The 18,510-nt window shown below is 31.5% G+C and overlaps 2 protein-coding genes across 2 annotated transcripts in view; both read left to right on the forward strand.

Annotated features, from left to right (window-relative positions):
* Nucleotides 1-1,874: 1,874 nt before the first annotated feature.
* LOC109533641 (lipase 3) lies at nucleotides 1,875-7,773 on the forward strand (the record flags this gene model as incomplete). Its single annotated transcript, XM_048666014.1, is given in 5 exon segments — nucleotides 1,875-2,121; nucleotides 3,536-3,706; nucleotides 3,853-3,937; nucleotides 7,310-7,452; nucleotides 7,559-7,773. Coding segments are annotated over 5 exon segments (733 nt in total), but the record flags the coding sequence as incomplete, so codon positions are not given.
* A 6,613-nt stretch (nucleotides 7,774-14,386) lies between these two features.
* The window catches only part of LOC109533651, a 24,994-nt gene continuing 20,870 nt past the window's right edge, over nucleotides 14,387-18,510 (forward strand). The window contains exon 1 of the mRNA XM_019899030.2: nucleotides 14,387-14,760. Within this exon, the coding sequence (XP_019754589.2) occupies nucleotides 14,712-14,760 (49 nt within the window). The 5' untranslated portion in view covers nucleotides 14,387-14,711. The remainder of the gene's footprint in view (nucleotides 14,761-18,510) is intronic.

Here is an 18,510-nt window from a genome sequence, read left to right on the forward strand (position 1 = left end):
AGCTACTAATGTGTACAGTAAAACATTAACGACGATAACTGGATGCGATCAAGATTTTGCACTTATAGGGAAGATTAAAAACAACAATTCCAAAGTTTTCTTGTGTACCACTGAACACAATTCACAGCCACTGAAGGAAAATATTGCAATTGATATTTTAAAATATATAGTTTGCAGTAGCATGCAGGTTGTTTTCTTCTCTTGAGAACGTGAATCAACTAGATCTTGAACCGGATGTCGAAGGAAAGCTGATAAATTTGCAAGATTATGTATTTCAAATAARGTWGAAGCAATGAGGCGTTTTTGTAAGTTCAACCACATTTTACTWCTCTTAAATGCATTCCCAAAAWGTGTCCTGCCWTCCTGAACAACCATCACACATGTTGGAAAGCCCTTTCATGCCGCTTTGCAAGGCCTCAGTGACAACTAAAGCAGCAAAGAAAGCGTGGACATATTTTCGAATTGTACACAATCAATTTGTGATGATTTCTACGAAGCCATCAATTTTGAAGAACTGAGAGGCTCCTGTTGGGTCTCGCAAAGCCACAATGAGTCCGCTCGCAGGACCTGAATGTAGGATCTCGTAATACCAAAAGGGTCCGGGTTGCAGGATCAAAATGTATCGGCTTGCAGGGCCCAATTAGTTGGAGGGAATTTGTGAAAAGATATAAAATAGTCAACTCAGCAATATGACCGTTCACTGGTAGTGTCGAGAGAGAAAGGGGAAGTCGTAGAAGCCGAGAGTAAACATTGAGAAGTTGAGAATAAATTTTCCGAGAAAAAGAGAGATTTTTTAGAATGGATGAGTACTAAAACCTAGGGAATTTTATGTCAACTCACTTCTGATGTTTTTGTTGAGTATCACGTGAGTTAACTCCTTGAAGAATGACAAACCGTTTTTAAAAATTAATTTTATTACTAAATAATTGTTACAAGTGTACTTTACCGTGGTTGTACTCTGACTGAATTGAACATGATTTCAACGGTATGAGAAAGGCGTGATGATTCTTGATAAATGATGATTGGCTGTATTCCTTGGCTGCTGATACAGCGGAATCCATGGGTATTGGCCACATGAATCGTGCAAAGTCAAACTGGTTATCACCTGCAAGATCGCACTGTTCCCGGAATTCCGCATTCTCCGGAATTTAGCAATTGGAGTATTTCCAGCTCTACGGCTCTCTACAGAATATGTATATACTATTTGAACAGCTTCAAAAAAGTATTGATGAGAAAAGATTCTTTTTCCAGGAATAGAACCGGAGCCTAGTTCTCGTACAGATCGCACACTCATTGTTGAAGAAGCAAATGAAAATAACACTGAGAAGTCTTCCAATCATGACTCATAATTAAAATGTATTTTTTTTATTTTATATAAATATCAAGATAATGTTTTAAATATTGTTGCTTTATTGTTGGTAACGTAACGTAACATGTCCGAAACAAATTGAAAGTTTTACTGACAAAAGTAGAAGTAGTACAGTGCAAGTCCAGTCACCATTTTTTTTTCTGTAATACAAAGTGTTTCCTCATTTCGCTAGTTCGTCAATAAATGTCCATAATTTCTAGAATTAAATTCCAATTTTCGGGGAAAATTTATGGACAATTTAAAAATACCAAAAATTATTGAAAGCATGTTTTTCAACTTGCGACTGAATATATTACAATAACTATATGTTTTTTGCTCAAATCCCTTCAATTATGCCAATTGCAATATAAGCATTAGAAGTATTAAGCACATTTTTCACAAAATAAAATTTGTGAGCATCTAAAAATTTTAAATAACACACGAATTCCGCTAAAAGAAAATATTTCAATTAAAACAAATTCAAATGTGGAAATCTCAAATGGTTTAATAGACAATTATGTTTTAGATTTCATGAAATAGGATACTACGACTTGCCAGCTACCATTGATTACATACTTAACATTACTGGAAAAGAAAAATTGCATTTCATCGGTCACTCGCAAGGGACAACTACATTCTTTGTCATGGTGGCTGAGAAACCTGAATATAATAATAAAATTAATATTATGGTTGGCTTAGCGCCCTCCGTCCTTTTGTCCCACATTAGAGAGCCGACTATTCGAGTTATAGCGCCAGCATATAAATACTTACAAGTAAGTGGTACCCATGTTGAGTTTGACCAATTTTCCACTTTTAAAGTTCTGTTTTGTCCTTTAAATATAAATATTGATATTAGTCTGATCTTTAAATATAGACAATTCAACTCCCCCGGTATTGCGGAACATGATAGGAATTAGTATTTAAATCCTCTATAATCGAAAACGAGTATAATTTTCTCAAAAAGAATCACCTGTAGAACCATATTTGTGAAAGAAAAAGATGCATTATATTTGCAAGCGTGCACAAATAAGATAGAATATAGGTACATTATTTTATAAAGTTCTATAGTGGGATATAGGATATATCTCGCTACGTACATTTAAGTCGGCTACCCGCTTATACAGTGCGTCCAGAAAGGGTTTACAGAGTGTCCGGAAAGGGTGCGACCAAACACTTAACGAGGCAAATTTACAGCCAAAATTAGTGTGACAAGTTCCTATAACGTTTTTGTGAAAACTCCATAATAACGGATAGACAGGGCGTTAAAACTTTACTTAAAAAACAAGTTTTTGGAACTTTTTTGTTGGTTATCAGATTGTTTTATAATTTGGCACACTTATTATAAAGATAATTTTCTAAAGAACTTGACCATCAACAGCAGAGGGGCCAAACAATTTTTGATAATAAAAGTTGGGTCAGATCGTCCTGTTTTAATCCAAAGAATATCGCAGTACCCTTTTGATCATGTGCTTACGGGACATCCTGTATATAAACCATGATTAAAGATTAGAATCAGAGAGAATTGGAAAAAAATTCACGACATACTTTGTAGTTTCCTGACAGAGAGACGATCAGCCAGACCAGTGCGAAAGCCCATCAATATGCTATCATAAATAAAATGGGATAGAACAAAACAGAGCAAGTTGTGAATTTTTGAAAACATGTTGAACAAAATATAAACGAAAACTAGTACGCACATATTATTAGATTTGACATTTAAATATTAAACTTTACTTATCTACGTTTTTTATTTTTGTTATGCAGATACTATGAATGCGAAATTTATCATTTTTATTCAAGCCGTTATTAACATTTGTTATATGGAATTAAGATTTACTTTGCCTTTCCAGATATTATACACAATGTGATATTCATTATATGAACATCTATTTTAATGGCTCGTAAATACGCTGCTTATTTTCAGAACGTCGAGTTCGAATGCAACTAAGCATGAGCAACCTTAGCTACTCTGCTTAATATGTTCTTAAAAAACTCATAAATTTTGAATGTTTTTCAGTTTCCTTAAACAACATGAATCCAACCATAAAGCAAGTTTTTCACAGCTCAGACAGTAGGCAACATTTTTCACTAATAACCATTTAGTTCTCGTGCTATCCTAATTTAGAACGGCTTCTACATAGTTTTGCAATTTTCGGGCAACATATTGCATATTTTTTTACATTTTAGTCACTTGCTGAATCTTTAGGAATATACGAGATTATACCCAAGTACCTACTTTCGAACGAGATAATGCAGCACATCAGCACAACCTTGTGCGAAGAGCAATCAATTACAAGAGTTCTGTGTTCAAATGCGTTAGTGGCAATGTCCGGTTATACACCGGATCAACTGGAACCAGTGAGAAGTATTCAATTTACTATTTAACTGTTCCTTTACATTTTAGACTTTTCGATCTTTACTTCTAGCAATAATGTTTGAAATATGTTAATAATTTATGTCATCAATCGGGTTATTCATATTTGCTTATATGTTATAATTTACAGTCTGCWACTGCCATGATAGCAAGTACTGGTCCTGCTGGAGCGTCAATTTATCAGGCTTCGCATTTTGCTCAATTAGTAGTAACAGGTAAAAACTTAGAACAGAAATTATGTATGTGGAAGAAGCGCTCTAATTTGCACACGAAATTTGTCAGTTTATATGATGGAAAAACGCTTTGGAWTTKGAACTGACATCAMAAAATTCGTATTATACATTTTCAAAAACACTGGTACGCTGATTTAATATCTGAGTTAATTTTAGCATGRCYACAGAAGAGTTTTAAAGAGTACAGTCTGAGGACTTATCATTGGTCGATTTATGGTAGCGAAAAAGAAATATTTTGTATAAAACGACATTCCTTGCGAATAAGCAATAATTATAATAAAGCAATYTAGTACAAACTCCTAAGTGAGACTTTCTMAAAAGTTTTATTCAATTTTCRGTTACTATGATGAACAATATMSAAGTATTTAGTATCACAATMAAATTTTAAGGTAAATGCTTGAAATATGCAGAAAGAGCTTTTTAAGCTGTTTTTAGAAATTTTGATTATACAGGATGTCCCATAASCACATGATCAAAATGGTACTGATCGATTATTCAAYCACTTTCCTAAAATACAATCTTATCTGACATTGTTGAAGACARAAGATGTTTGTTGAGATGTTTGGGTAATCGGTGAACAGATCGCAAAAGAATTACTATTTTGCCTGGGTCTCCAAAAAATTGCGCTTTTACGGCCTCTATCGATGGACCGATTACAACAGAACAACCGACAACAGTAATGTGACTATGACTTGGATTTACATCAAGACGGTCATATCTTTATCAGCAAATTCATTTTGAAACAAATTTGTGAAAGTATCAGATTAACTACAATGGTTTGAGAACTATTGTATTAGAACAAAACATTATCGCATACTAAAACATTCGCAGTTAATGCATGAATTCGTAAGAAAAAAGCAAATAAATTGATACACTTTGTTTATGCAAATGATTCGAAACCCTTGAAGAAATCCCTAATAATTCGACCAACAAAAATGCATAAGTGATTTCCAAAAGACAATGCGGATTTACACGGTAACTTTGTCAAAATATGAAGCTTAGGTAGCAAATCCAGAGCAAGTATTATTACAATTCATAGTTTAATTTTTCCGAATAAAAAAAACATAGTTTTGTAGAAGAACTTTGAGTTTTCATAACAAAGAAACCAGACTTTTATGTTAATAACAGTTTCTTCTCTGATTTGTTCTGAGCCAAAAATGTAGCAGTACTATTTCAAGCATGTGTCTACGAGACGCATTAAAGTGTTTGAGGTGTGATAAACGGCTATTTTTCTGTAACAGGAAACAACGTTCCAGTTTCACCGTGGTAATAGGTACAAAATGCAGATTGCAGACTATTTTTGCTGATGCTAGTTCTTAGCTCGCTTGTGATACACCCGCATTAGAAAATAATCTCTCGCATTTTGGTTTTACAATAACATTAAATAAACCACAGTAACAACAAACAGATATTCGTGTTTGGCAAACTTGGACGAAGTATTACTCGACTTAATTTGATACCACCAAAAAATAATTTAAAAAAAATATGTCGACCTTATAACGTTTATTACTATTCAAATAACTTTAATTTCATCTCTCACTGAGTTTATATTTAAAAATGGCCAACTTGCTTAAATGCAGGTGCACATTCTGCTTAAAACGTCTGTTATTTTACATTTCAAGTGTTCATAGAGGTGTGATAGACGGTTATTTTTCTTGAACGGGTTACAACGTTCCAGTTTCACCTTGGGAATAGGTTTCAAAATGGGGTTCCACCAGGAACATGTTACTTTTTAAATTTTTCATTAAAAATGCAGAATGATGATGATAGTACAAATAGTGATGACATATAATAATTTCCTTTATTAAAAACATAATTCTTAACATTGGTAAACTTAAAATAAAATAGTCTAAAATYARAAACAAAAAATAGGTCCAAGGTAACTACTTAAAGAACAAAAAACTGATAATAATAAAACTATAACTATAATAATAAATAAACTATATGCGAAAATGTTTAAAAATATCATTTTCATTTAAAAATGAATTAACATTTAAGAATAAATTTTTTGCAGGTGCTTTTTCTGATTCTAGTTCTTCGCGCGTTTATAATAGCACCCGCTTTAGAAAATAATCTCTTGCATTTCTTTTCACAATAACATTAAATAATCCACAATAACAACAAACAGATATGCGTGTTTGGCAAATCTGAACGAAGTATTACTCGACTTAAGTTTGGTCCCAYCAAAAAATAATTTAAAAAAAATATGTCGACCTTACAACGTTTATTACTATTCAAATAACTTTTATTTAATCTCTGATTKAATTTATATTTAAAAATGGCCAGCTTGCTTAAATGCAGGTGCACATTCTGCTTAAAACGTTTGTTATTTTACATTTCAACTATGATGGAATTTATSTCTCAGACTCTYAGTTTGCTCGTAGCTCATAGGCAAGCTTACATTCTWCTTAGTTTGCTGGTTATGAGCATTATATGCCCATTACCTCCGGAGCTAAATTTCTTGAGAGAAATCCCTTGTTTTAAGATTTATTACAGAATGTCAGAAAACTACATACTCGTAGACTAAAAACGCTGATTTATATCATCGCAGCAACTAAACAAATTTTCGCTGGTTCCTGGAGAACTGAACTGTAATTCTTATAATCGAAAAGTGATACACAATAAACAATCGTTAGTGAAAGTGCTGCAACTGGATAGAGCGCTCGACGATACCGCATCGCTTCTGTGCTGACCCGAACCCATAGATAAAGACTGATGCACTTTTTACATATAACCACTTTTTCAAGTTTATGAGACGGTTCCAAAAACAACCTTCAAATTGGCAAACGGCTGCAGCTGGTGCGAAGTGCGCACAACTGTTTCGGTTTTATGAGACGGTTCCAAAAAAAACGGTTRAATCGGCCATCCCTATAAAGTGTATTGTAGAAACGTGTATAAATGTAGATAAAATTAACTACTACYTAATTTTAAAAATTAAASATTTATCAGGCTATTTTRTAGGGAACGACCAAGAGTGATTATGTATTTTCTTTTACCAAGTGGACGACAATTCTATACAAWTTGTCAATTCCAAATAATAAATATTAATTTATCAAGCTCCATAATTTTTGTCGCTTTCAAGTGCCAAATTAGTCAGGATCTCAGCAATTAATTGATTGATTGATTCGACATTTAGTTGATGTGTTAAATTACATTATGTGTCTACAGTCGAACTAATTAACCATGGTATTTAAATGAATTAATGTGCAATTAGTGGAATTAAGCTAATAAATAACAAAAATTTCAAAGGTCCTTGAAAAAAATTGTTACACTTTAGTCTCGGGATAGTTAAATTTCACATATATTTAATTTGCATTGGCTTTCAATCTCTTTAACGGATTTAATCTATTTTAGGGAAATTTGCGAGGTACGACTGGGGTGCAAAAGAAAACAAGGAAAGATATAATTCCTCTATAGCATCAGAATATAATTTTAATAACATGGCGTGTCCAATTGCATTGTTTTATGGTGAGGCTGATATTATGGCAACCATAGAGGTAACAGCAAAAAATCCAGTAAAATAGTGCTCAACAAAGTGTTTTTACTAATTAATAGTTAGTTGCTTTTATTGTACTTTTGAATTAATTATTTTGTATTTTTTAGGATGTTGTTCTATTAGCAAACCGCCTGCCAAGTCTAGTTGGTCACACATGGACTTTTTGTGGGCCAAAGACAGAAGCAGATACATGAACAAGCATCTACTCAGAGTATTGAATACATTTATTGACTAGTCATAAAATTTATTGTGATTGTATGAATCGAAAGAATTTATAGCAAAAAAAACGTTTCACAATAAATATTCAGCGTGCTTTATTCAATATTTTGTATTGTAAAGGTGTATTTGCAAGATAATTGATCAATGATAAACATTTTATCTCAAAACAGTATCTTTAAAAAGTCGCAGTAATATTGCCACTTTTTCACAAGCGTGTTTTACACTGACAAATTATCCCAGCGATATTTGAAAATATTGCTCTCAATACGCAGCACTTGATCAAGTCCAACTGGAAGCAGTTCTTTAAATATACGAAATTTGAAACTGCAGAAAACTATTATTGTGGTAGAGCCCATAAAAATTGTAAATAATCATTTATAAAGTGGAATTGTACATGAAATACAAAATGTCGCAAAAAACATATTTGAAAGAATATGACCTTCCTATGCCCACTTTTACAGATACCTATAAAGATACACGAATGACACAGATACAAAGAGAAAACAATTCCAGTGTTGTCTACAAAAGAGACAAATACGTTCATAAGCTTTATGAACGGAAAATGTATATCAAATATTCAGATTTTCGACAAAGGAAACGCCGATAAACTCCAAAGGCGAGAAAACGCTGTTATTAGTGAATTAGTGAAGAATTTTGAAGCATTTAAAAAGTTTCCTGTTTTAGCTGAAGAAAATTCTAATACATACGAAAACAGGATCGATATAATTTCGAAAAAGCCGTTATGTAAAATTCGCTTCATAAACTCAACAATGCTATCAAAGAAAAACTACAACCCTGATTGCTATCTACTTCTACACAAGGTTAAATGCTGGACGGATCCAGATCGTCGAAAATTCCCTAAAACCCCAACTTTTTCTCAAAAAATTGATATAGTGGCTGTTAGTCTGCTTAAAATCTTGATATGGACCAGTTACAGCCTGAAGGGCGAGGAATGGAAAAAAATCTGAAACAAATCGGACGAATCCTGGCCGCTGAAATTCCCTAGCACGAATAGTTTGGAAACACTAATTTATTTAGAGTGTAAAATTTGGCAAAAACCGGCCATTATCTCAATAAGTAGGTACCTAGTCCAGGATCCCTTGCAGCCTCTGCAAGTAATGCCACCTACATTTAGGCACTCTGCGCTATTTTGAAATTTGAATACAGCAAAAATAATTATTTACAACAGAAGAACATTAGTGTTGATGTATTTATTTTGAAGACTTTTAAGCTGATTGACTTATCAAGTTTTGTTTAAAAACAATCCACTGCGGAAACCTGACTGGCTAATGCTGAAAAGCTGAGTGAAAATAATTCAAACTTTGCAAACACTTGCTATCGCTCATGAGAACCGTTTAATTCAACCATTATCTAGTTTTGAGACCTTCTGCATTTCGTTAAAAATTCCAAACCTCCCTTTACTAAGTATGTAAATTCCTCTACTAACACCACAGCTTCTAACACTTTCTTAATGGATTTTCTATTTTAAGGGAAGACTGGTGGATTTTCAAGCATAGGAAAATGGTCGTAGAAGGCATTTCTGCAAAAAAACGCCACTAACTATTATTATCGTATAACTCTTTATTATCGAAATCCAGAACGGGCGAAACATGACATTTACCAAGAAAAACACCATTGAGTGATTACTTGCAATGTAAATAGTAAATCAAAATTAATTCCTGGGTTTCAGTCATTTATTGTCTTAATTTATCAATTAAAATACATTTCAGTGTATTTTTCCACCATCATTAGTTTTTCTAAAATAACATAGTTTAAAAAAAATCATTAATTTAAAAAACAATCACAGTTCGTCAACAGCCTCATCATATCACACATTAAAATACATCACAATTACAACACTTTAAAACATTCTAAAATTAATTAGGCCTAACAGGTGATTAGTCAGGACAATCAAATGTAGGAAGAGACTAGAATTCTTTGTTCAGATACTTAAATATTTTTACTTACACGTGTAGCGTTGTTGCTGCTTTAAGCCTTGGCATACATTTGGAGTATTAATTTTGTCCATTTTGGACACAAAGCGAATAAAATATTGTTTATATTGATTTCTTTTACTTTCAGCTATTTTTCTTTGAATTTTTTTCTCCGAAATTTTTTAGAGCTTCAATTGCAAAAGAGCGCTTAACTGGACTAGCACTTCTCCACGTTCACAAAACCATACCGATTGAACTGGACGAAACCATAACTCGTTTTGTAAGAAGGCAATAGAAGAAAATTGATTTTATTATTTTATTAAAATTACTACGAAATAGGTATACCAATACAATACTTTTTTAATTACATTTATTATTGTAATTGAATTGAAGCCTGTCCTGATAATTAACAGAATTATTCTTGACAATATGGAAAACGCGTATATGCGTATGCTACATAAATATTTAAGTTTTGGTGTTTGGCCCTTCATAGCAATTTATAAAGAGAAGTTCGTTAGTGTTTCTACTGATTATTTTTGTGTATCCATTACCTAACATGTTATCAAGCCACTACCTCGGATTCAAACAAAATTTTAATTTTAGATTTAATATATCTATATGTATACATACAATATATTAGCGTATTGCATCTTTTCCTACATATTTATGGCTGACTTCCCAATATATCATAAAAAGTTATGTTTATTCGGTGTACTAAAAATAAAATTTCTAAATTAAACATTCTAAATCGAGCTGTTTGTCAACAACTTTTAATCATAGCGGATTTTTCAGAAAATATCTGGAGTGTTTTATATACAAGTTAATAAATGTAGAATCATATTTTAAGTGAGTAGTAATTTCGAACATCAGTGCGCCAGGAAATATTAAAGCTCTTACTGTTTTATTAGTAGTCAATTGTGTCAGCAAACTGTAGAAATTACGCATTACAACAAAGACCAATTTGGTTATTGAAGATTTATCCGTAGAATTATATGGCTACTTACGCCCATTAAACATTTAAAATAAGACTTAGTATCGTTTCTGCTATGATCAGCATGATTTTACTATAAAAGTAGAAACAGCAGAAATGAGAATTTAGCTTAAAGATAGTCAGTCTACGGTTAGGTTCGGTCACATACATTTAAAATCCATATCATAAAAATTGTATTAATTTTGAAATAAAAGTGTTTTTAAAAACGCAAGTTTCAAATTAATCAATAAAATTGTAGCCAACGTCACAGGGAATGATATTCAATTAAAAATAAATAAATAATAAATTTTAAGTAGGCTTAGATAATTATTCACAACTCTGAAAATATAAGGCTTAAAGTAGTCTCATCCAATGTACAAATAAGTTTTATAAAAAGTTATATACGAAAAATAGAAATTACCGTTTTTCGTAGGATTTTAAATGTTATTTGAAAAAAGCAGCCTTATCGTACAAGACCAATTCAATCACAATTTGCCCTAAAAGTGTTAAGTTTTTTTATCTCAACGTAGTAATATTCCACACAGAGCAAATACTATAATTATTTACTTGAAGCCGACAATAATTTCCCTACTTAAATAAAGCACAAAATAACTGCCGCCTTCTCAGCTTGTTAAAAAGTTCCATAAATAAGGTCCGAATGAATATTTCCCATTTTGTTATTGTGTTATAGTGGTGTAATTTGACCGACTAATTAAGCCTTGTTGAGCTTAATAACACCTTGACTCATTTGGATTCACAACTGCTGCACATCAAAGAAGCTTCACTTATTTGAACGATTTAAGCAGAGAATGAATGAAGCATGAGAATATAATTGGCATAGTTTATTAATCTTTTGCAAGAAGTAATGAAAAAATAAGGTTTTTCGTTTAAATAAAACAGGTAATTAAAGAAAAAGTTTAGTTTAGCTATTCATATGATTGAATTATTTTAAATGAACGCAAACCTTCAATCAATAAATAAATCGAGATTAGTAGTTATTATTTTGAAAAGTTATAGTCAAATAGTTGCAAGCAATATGCATTTGCAGAATTGCCTAAGTTTAAATGAATCAAAATATACTTCTACGTAGCTTCACTCTAGTAATAAAAATGTACTAGATATTTATAATGTAAACTTCAGTTTTTCTGGTTATTCATGTACATCGGTATTACAAGTTTTCCAGTTTGCTAGTGGTTTAGGAATGTTAAATTGCTTTAAAATTATGATTTTTGTCTATGGCCAATTATAGCAGTTTTATCTCCGATATTTTCAAACTTTATACTATACAGAGGGTACAAAATATACAACGTACACAATTAGATGTCAAATTTGGTAGTCAAGTTTGCCTTTGTGGGTAATGTGTTAATTTTTTGAAAGACAAGTTTGGGTTATTTTCATGGATTATAGAAGAAATTATTGAATCATTTCATTGTTAACTTGGGGTCGATTTTAGATATCATGTGGAACTAAGCGGATTTTTTTCGGCATGGGTGATAGTGCAAGTAATTTTGAATATATTTTGTTAATAGACCAGGTTCCACAAATCATTAGTTTCCGATATACAGGATGTTAAAATTTTATTTTACCTTTTTTATTAATATATCGGAAACCGCTTGGAATATTATAATGAAATGTGACAGGCTTAGGCAACTAAGAACAATACACAAATCTTATGACACATGTGAAATGTTTTTTAACAAAACTTTAAATGTGTTAACAATTAATCAAAATAGAATTACATCTTTCCATCAACGCACATGGTTGATATTTCAATTCTGTAGTTAAAATACAAATTATCAATGAAACATTCGGAAAACAAACCAGTAGGGCCTAAATAACTAAAATATAACTTYATGTGATAGTTTCATATTATGTATGTAYCTAAACGTTAATTATCGTAAGTAAAGGGCAGTTATCCCCCYTAACGCCATCGCGCCCTTTGCCAAGCTATAAATTTTTACCATCATGTTCGGTCTCACGCTATACAATTTAGCTACAGGTCAATAATCCCGTAAATTTCTTATGAGGTTGCCGAGAACATGATCAAGGCAAAATCACAACAGGAAACACAAAAAATCAATTTGGTACAGAAAAACTATATTATTTACCCAGTCAATTACAAATCTGAACTAAATAATTATTCAGAAGCAACGCTAGAAAGATAGTAATTCATAGGATGAAGTTACAGTTTTTGAAATGAAACGAAACAACAGCGAAACATTTTTTTTTTAAAAAGCTTTGACTTTTTGGAAAAGAAATCGAAGTCAGAATAAAATGTTTTGCTGTTTCTTACAGTTCATATTCGTTTTAAAAATGTTTGCATTCGTTAGTTTTGTATTGTTTCAAAGTCATAATAAATCTCACAGTTTGATAAAAAGACTGCAACAATATTTTAAGTGTGCTCTTGATTGTCAGAGACGTTCGAATTTAAACCGTATCCTCACCTTTCATAAATACAATTGCATATTGATTAAAAAAAAACAAATTGCAATGTGCATTGCAGTTCCAATTTCGATAATTACCTAGTTAATATTCGTATCGCGTTCGAATTTAAAAGTGATTTTACTTTGTAGATCGTTCTTTACTGTTTTAACAATTTTTCGTAGTGTTTCTTGGGAAAATCAGTTACAAAAAATGGTCAATCAATTGCCTAATCTACATATATTTTGATTGTATCGACTTTATTGTTTCTTAGACCTATTTTGTGGGTGTTCAAGTTCAACTTTCATTTCTGTTAGTTCTGGTTGGTTTGGTTAACKACTTTTATATAAAAAGACACAGGTGTTTTTGGGTGACACTTTAAAATGTTTCRCTATATTATTAATAAATAATAACTACATTTTGGAAAATGGAAAATTTTATATGTATGACTGTGAATCAGTCAACAACTTTTTCGTGCTTCGTTTTTCCTATTAAGGCTTYTCCTATTATTTTCCTATTATCTGCTTTARTGAAAATTTGAAAAACTCTTTCCATATGCTTCAAGAATTGATTTTTGTTTACGCAAGTTCGGCGTGATGAGAAATATTTAGAAAGTAAAATGGCGTGGCCTGCTTTCTTAAAAGAATATTCCAAATTTTGTTAAGCGAAAAATGAATAAAAACCGTATTTTCGCAAGAAACACCTCTAAGAAAAGTTGTTAGTCAAGGGATGATCTTCGAAGAAACATACAAAGAAAACGTGCTGTTAACGTTAAACGCAATTGGTCAATAGACTTGTCCATTAACCCAAATGCTACAGTAAGACCAAAGATTCGACAGTAAGATCCCAGTATAATCCACTGAGGAAAAAGTCGAAGTAAAAACACTGTTTTGAATTACCAGCTGCCCAAAGCCTAGATTGGTCAAGACGAAGGCTTTTTATTTGTTGTCTAATTTAATATATATCTACTGAAAACTCCACTCTTGTACTAATATCCCAATAATAAAAATGAAATAATAAAATTTTCTGCAAAAGTACGCTGATGTCCCAACAACGTGTGCAAGTAACAATGTTATAATTTGAATTGTAAACTAGAAAATTCCACATCAGAAGCAATCGGGAGCATCAGGAAATATATTTGAAAAAAATCGGTTTCAAAAAGTTGTTCTTGAAACACATGAAAGTAATACGCGTTTATGTAAAGATCTATGATTTTTGACTAACCTTTGAAAATCCAAAACAAATATTTTATTTCTCAATTTAAACAGCTTTTGATCGCAATTAAATTTCTACTTATCCCTACCAAAAATGAAAACATTTGCCAAATGGTGTGGCCATTCATTCCGCAGCATTAAAGTAATTTTAACTCATCACTTTGTGACCACAAATTTAAGATTATGCGGCCCCCATGGGAGTGGCGTCGGTTTTGTGTTGGCGGCGCGACGCCAACCACATACATCTACAATCCGACTTCAGTATCCGCGCGATGATTTAAATGAAAGAATGGCTCCAAAGTAACACCGGATGGCACTTATTAATAAAAGTTGAGCGCGGCAATTGAAAATTACTGTATTTAGTTCAAATAGCATTTACAAAATAAAATATGATTTCTTTTTGGTCACAGTAAAATGAACAAACGATTTTGGGACAATACGGATAATCCGTGAGTTAAGTTGAAGATTATTAGTGAACTATTTGCAAAGTTGTGATTCTAATATGGATATTTACGTCTCTGTTTTTTTGGCGCTGATATGTTCACTGCCTGGTGAGTACCAACTATGCAAAAAACGATTATCACAGTTTTATAGGGTAAAACTGGAGTTGAAAAGTCGCTTAAGAGTGTTCGTTACCATGGGCTTGAAATTTCCAGAATCATTCGGAAAACGTACAAGTTTTAATTTAAATAAAATAGAAGTTTATACAAGCTCAATGCTTGTTAATTTTTTCGGTTCATTTTGATTCATTTGTTATTTAAATTAGAAACGTGACTTAAGTAGTTGAATACACAAGCGCATCAAAGTGTGGTTACAAAAATAAACTAATGCGAAAACTTATTTAAACGTTTATTTAAAACATTTTTTTGTTACTATTTATGGTCATTTTACGAATCAGATGAAATATGTAATGAATATACAGTAAAAATATGCTAATTTTCGCGTCTCTAGTGTACTATGTGATGGATAGGTAATTGAAACCTTAATGGAGACGAAAACTTCCTTTTGACATATTTGATTAAAAATTTAAATCAGACTAAAACTGTTTTAATTGTAATCAAATTGTTGGCTCAAAATCACAGCTACCTTGAAGAAATATAAAATGCATATTCTTGCAACTTCTGTTAAATATTTTAATTCTACTTCCATAAAATATACCAACTTATTAAAGTTTAAACTTAAAAAGTCTGATGAAAAAGTAATGCAATGAAAATAACAAGCAAATACTCCAAGACAATTATTCATTTTTTGTGCACCTCTGTTATGTTAGATAGACTCTTTAAAAAATAATTCTAGCTAAAATCACTAAAAATCAAAACTGGCTAAAGTAACACTCTGAATCCAATTTTAAGCATTTTTTTTTTAATTTGCGGTTGTTTTTCAAAAAAACATCAAAACTTCTTGCTGATGTCAATGTAATTATTTTTAAAGCTTTTAAGCCCGATAATTTTTAAAACTTGTATCGACTAATCTACTTTAACCGAATGCCAAGCTTCCTGTTCAGTCACTTTTTGGATTCAAAAGTGCTTTTGTTATTACAAAATTACATTTTACAAAAGCACTTTTTACCATAACAAAAGTTGCGGCGTCACATCGACGTGGCGTAAAATCAATGATTTTAATCCACACTTTCATACAACTACGAATGTCATTGAAAGCATGAACCGTAAAAATAATAATGACTAAATATCGACCGTGCAATTTAGCACGAATTTCTTTCGACCAACAGGTCTGGCAGCCGAAGTGATTCAAGATCAACTTATAAATACAAATACAGAAATTTTGTGGCGATATTAAATCCATCCAATTAGCATAATACTTACAAAGCGTGAAATAATACTGGAAAACATTTCAGATTTTCTAGAAATAGCACTGGCGATTTGATATAGCCAAGGTACCTTTTCTAATGTAAAGTTTACCGTATTTTATTCTTATTTGTGAAGAGTCTGAAAACAAAGCCCAGTTTCTAGAAAAATCCATGCTAATACTAATAGGAAATATATAATTTGTAAGTATAGTCTTTGCCTACCTAGAGACTTTCTCTTAGTTTTACGTCATTAAATTGCACTTAGTAACATTTAATTAAATCCATTGCAGGTGATTGCTTTGGAAGCTTAAATTGTGCGATCAAGTCTTTTTACTTTAGCTAATATATCGCTCCATTTAAGCATTAATTAATTAATTTACAGCAGCTCATTTGTTCTTCGCCGCCTGTCTCCATATCCAGTTACTCCTACTGTTTAATTTAATTATTTTCTCACCATTTGGTGTGCCAGTACTCCGGTAGTGATGACAAATTATAACGTTGCAAATACGACATATGTAAATGAACAATAATTTAAACAAGATATATGTAATCAATTTAATTTTTACCAGAACCAGCTTTCAACATTATCTTAGTATTTTATGAGTGTCTACAAATGTTTTTAAAGTATCAAGACAACTAAGAAAATTTGTTTCAAAATAACAAATAAAATCAGTAGGTTGGTATAAAGTTGCGACTGTAAGTTTTTGCTATTGAAAATGTCAATCATAGATGTATTCAATCTACATTTAGCAGACGAAATCGCAATGCGCAAAGCGAATAAAGGCCAATGTTTTTGTGCAGACTTTATACACCTGTACAAGTATAAATTAGCGAAAACCACTCCAAAGTCTAGAGGACTATTTTCATAAATAACAATAAGGGTATTAACCCTAACGCATTTAAATGCATCGAACCATTTATTTGTGTGCATCTGCTGCTCTGATAGCTAAACTGAATGAAATAATTGCTGTCTGAGTTAAATTAAGCAATTCAATTCAGAACTTAGTTTTGTTACGGTTTTTACATACATTCTGTTCCATCAACGGACAGTGTGATCGTAAAATATACAGCATATTAATAAAGTCTATACAAGTGAAAAAAATCAAATTTTTCAGAGATGCCAAATTTACTTTGTAAATGCGCAGATTACTATACGAGTAGGTACATATCAGGACGTACTTTTTTAAGTCGCCTAGTTTACTCCTATGAATCATCTTTCTGTTTGAATAAGTCTGTCAGTAGTATTGAGCACTTAATAATCCATTCGGGATGGTGGAAACTTATACACACCTACATCAGATGATCAACGGATGGATGGGGATTGTCGGTATTTCTCTGACCAAAACTGGTGTACTCGAGAAAAGAATGAAAGATGTAGAATACATTCAACAAAATGAACACGAGGACAGAACGAAACTTGAAAATATTCTCACATAAAACATGGAAACTTTTCTGAAGGAAGCCAGCTTAGTGATTACGTAACCAATTCAGAGAGCATTAAGAAGGCTATTGAAAAACTGTTCCAGTTAATGGAAAAACACAACAAATAATAAAGTCGCCGCGAACACTAAAAAACGTATTGCAGATAGAAATAAACATTAAATATCTTTGACACTAAATTAAAAACACAATTAAAATTTAACTGTTTTCGTTCAGCAAGTTCATATTTTAACCATCATCCATGTGGGCACTTCCAAATATTTAGATACTAGTCAATATTCAAACCTTTTCTGCATTTAGTTACAATTTATACTAATAACTGTTTACACAGAAAAAAGAAATACGGTGTTATTCTTAGGGCGTGATAAGCTGCTAATAATCCAATTGATTATCAAATAATGCAAAGCTATAAATACATCAAGTAAATGTACACCAGTACATTCTACAATGAAACGCTTAAAGTTTTGTCAGTCTACATCTTCATAATCTGCATTTATTGATCTGATTGTATTCTCCAAAACAAATTCTTTTCCGTTAACTATTTTTATTTTATTTTTGCCAATTATCTTGTGTGCTTATCATCCAAAATCCTTTCTTCTGTTTAGACGAGAACTATTTCATCAAACTGTTTGTAACTCCCCAACACAATATGTTGGTGTATTGCTTTGCGGTAGTTGCATAAAGCAAGTCTAATACAGATTAGACGAGTTAACGATCAAAAATCTTGCACTTATTAATTAATTATATGGATGGAATATTAAGCCATTGCGACGATGGAAAAAACTTTAGTTTTTTTTATTTTGGTTTAAATTTATTTTAGTTTTTTTTTATTATTTATTTTGGTGTAAATATAAACCAGTTTAAATATAAATAACCAAATAAACATATAATTAAAAGCGATTATTTTTCGCTCTCGTATGTCTTTGGAATCGTTGAAATTTTCTATGTAAAAGAATCAACAAAACATCAATTTTATTTGAAAATATTTCAAAACATGATTCAGTTGGAGGCAAAAATTTGACTTTTTAAAAATAATTACATAAACAAATAAATA

The sequence above is a fragment of the Dendroctonus ponderosae genome, unplaced genomic scaffold, assembly GCF_020466585.1.
Source record: "Dendroctonus ponderosae isolate FM_Combo_2020 unplaced genomic scaffold, Dpon_F_20191213v2 Dpon_F_20191213_4, whole genome shotgun sequence".
Classification (NCBI taxonomy): domain Eukaryota; kingdom Metazoa; phylum Arthropoda; class Insecta; order Coleoptera; family Curculionidae; genus Dendroctonus; species Dendroctonus ponderosae.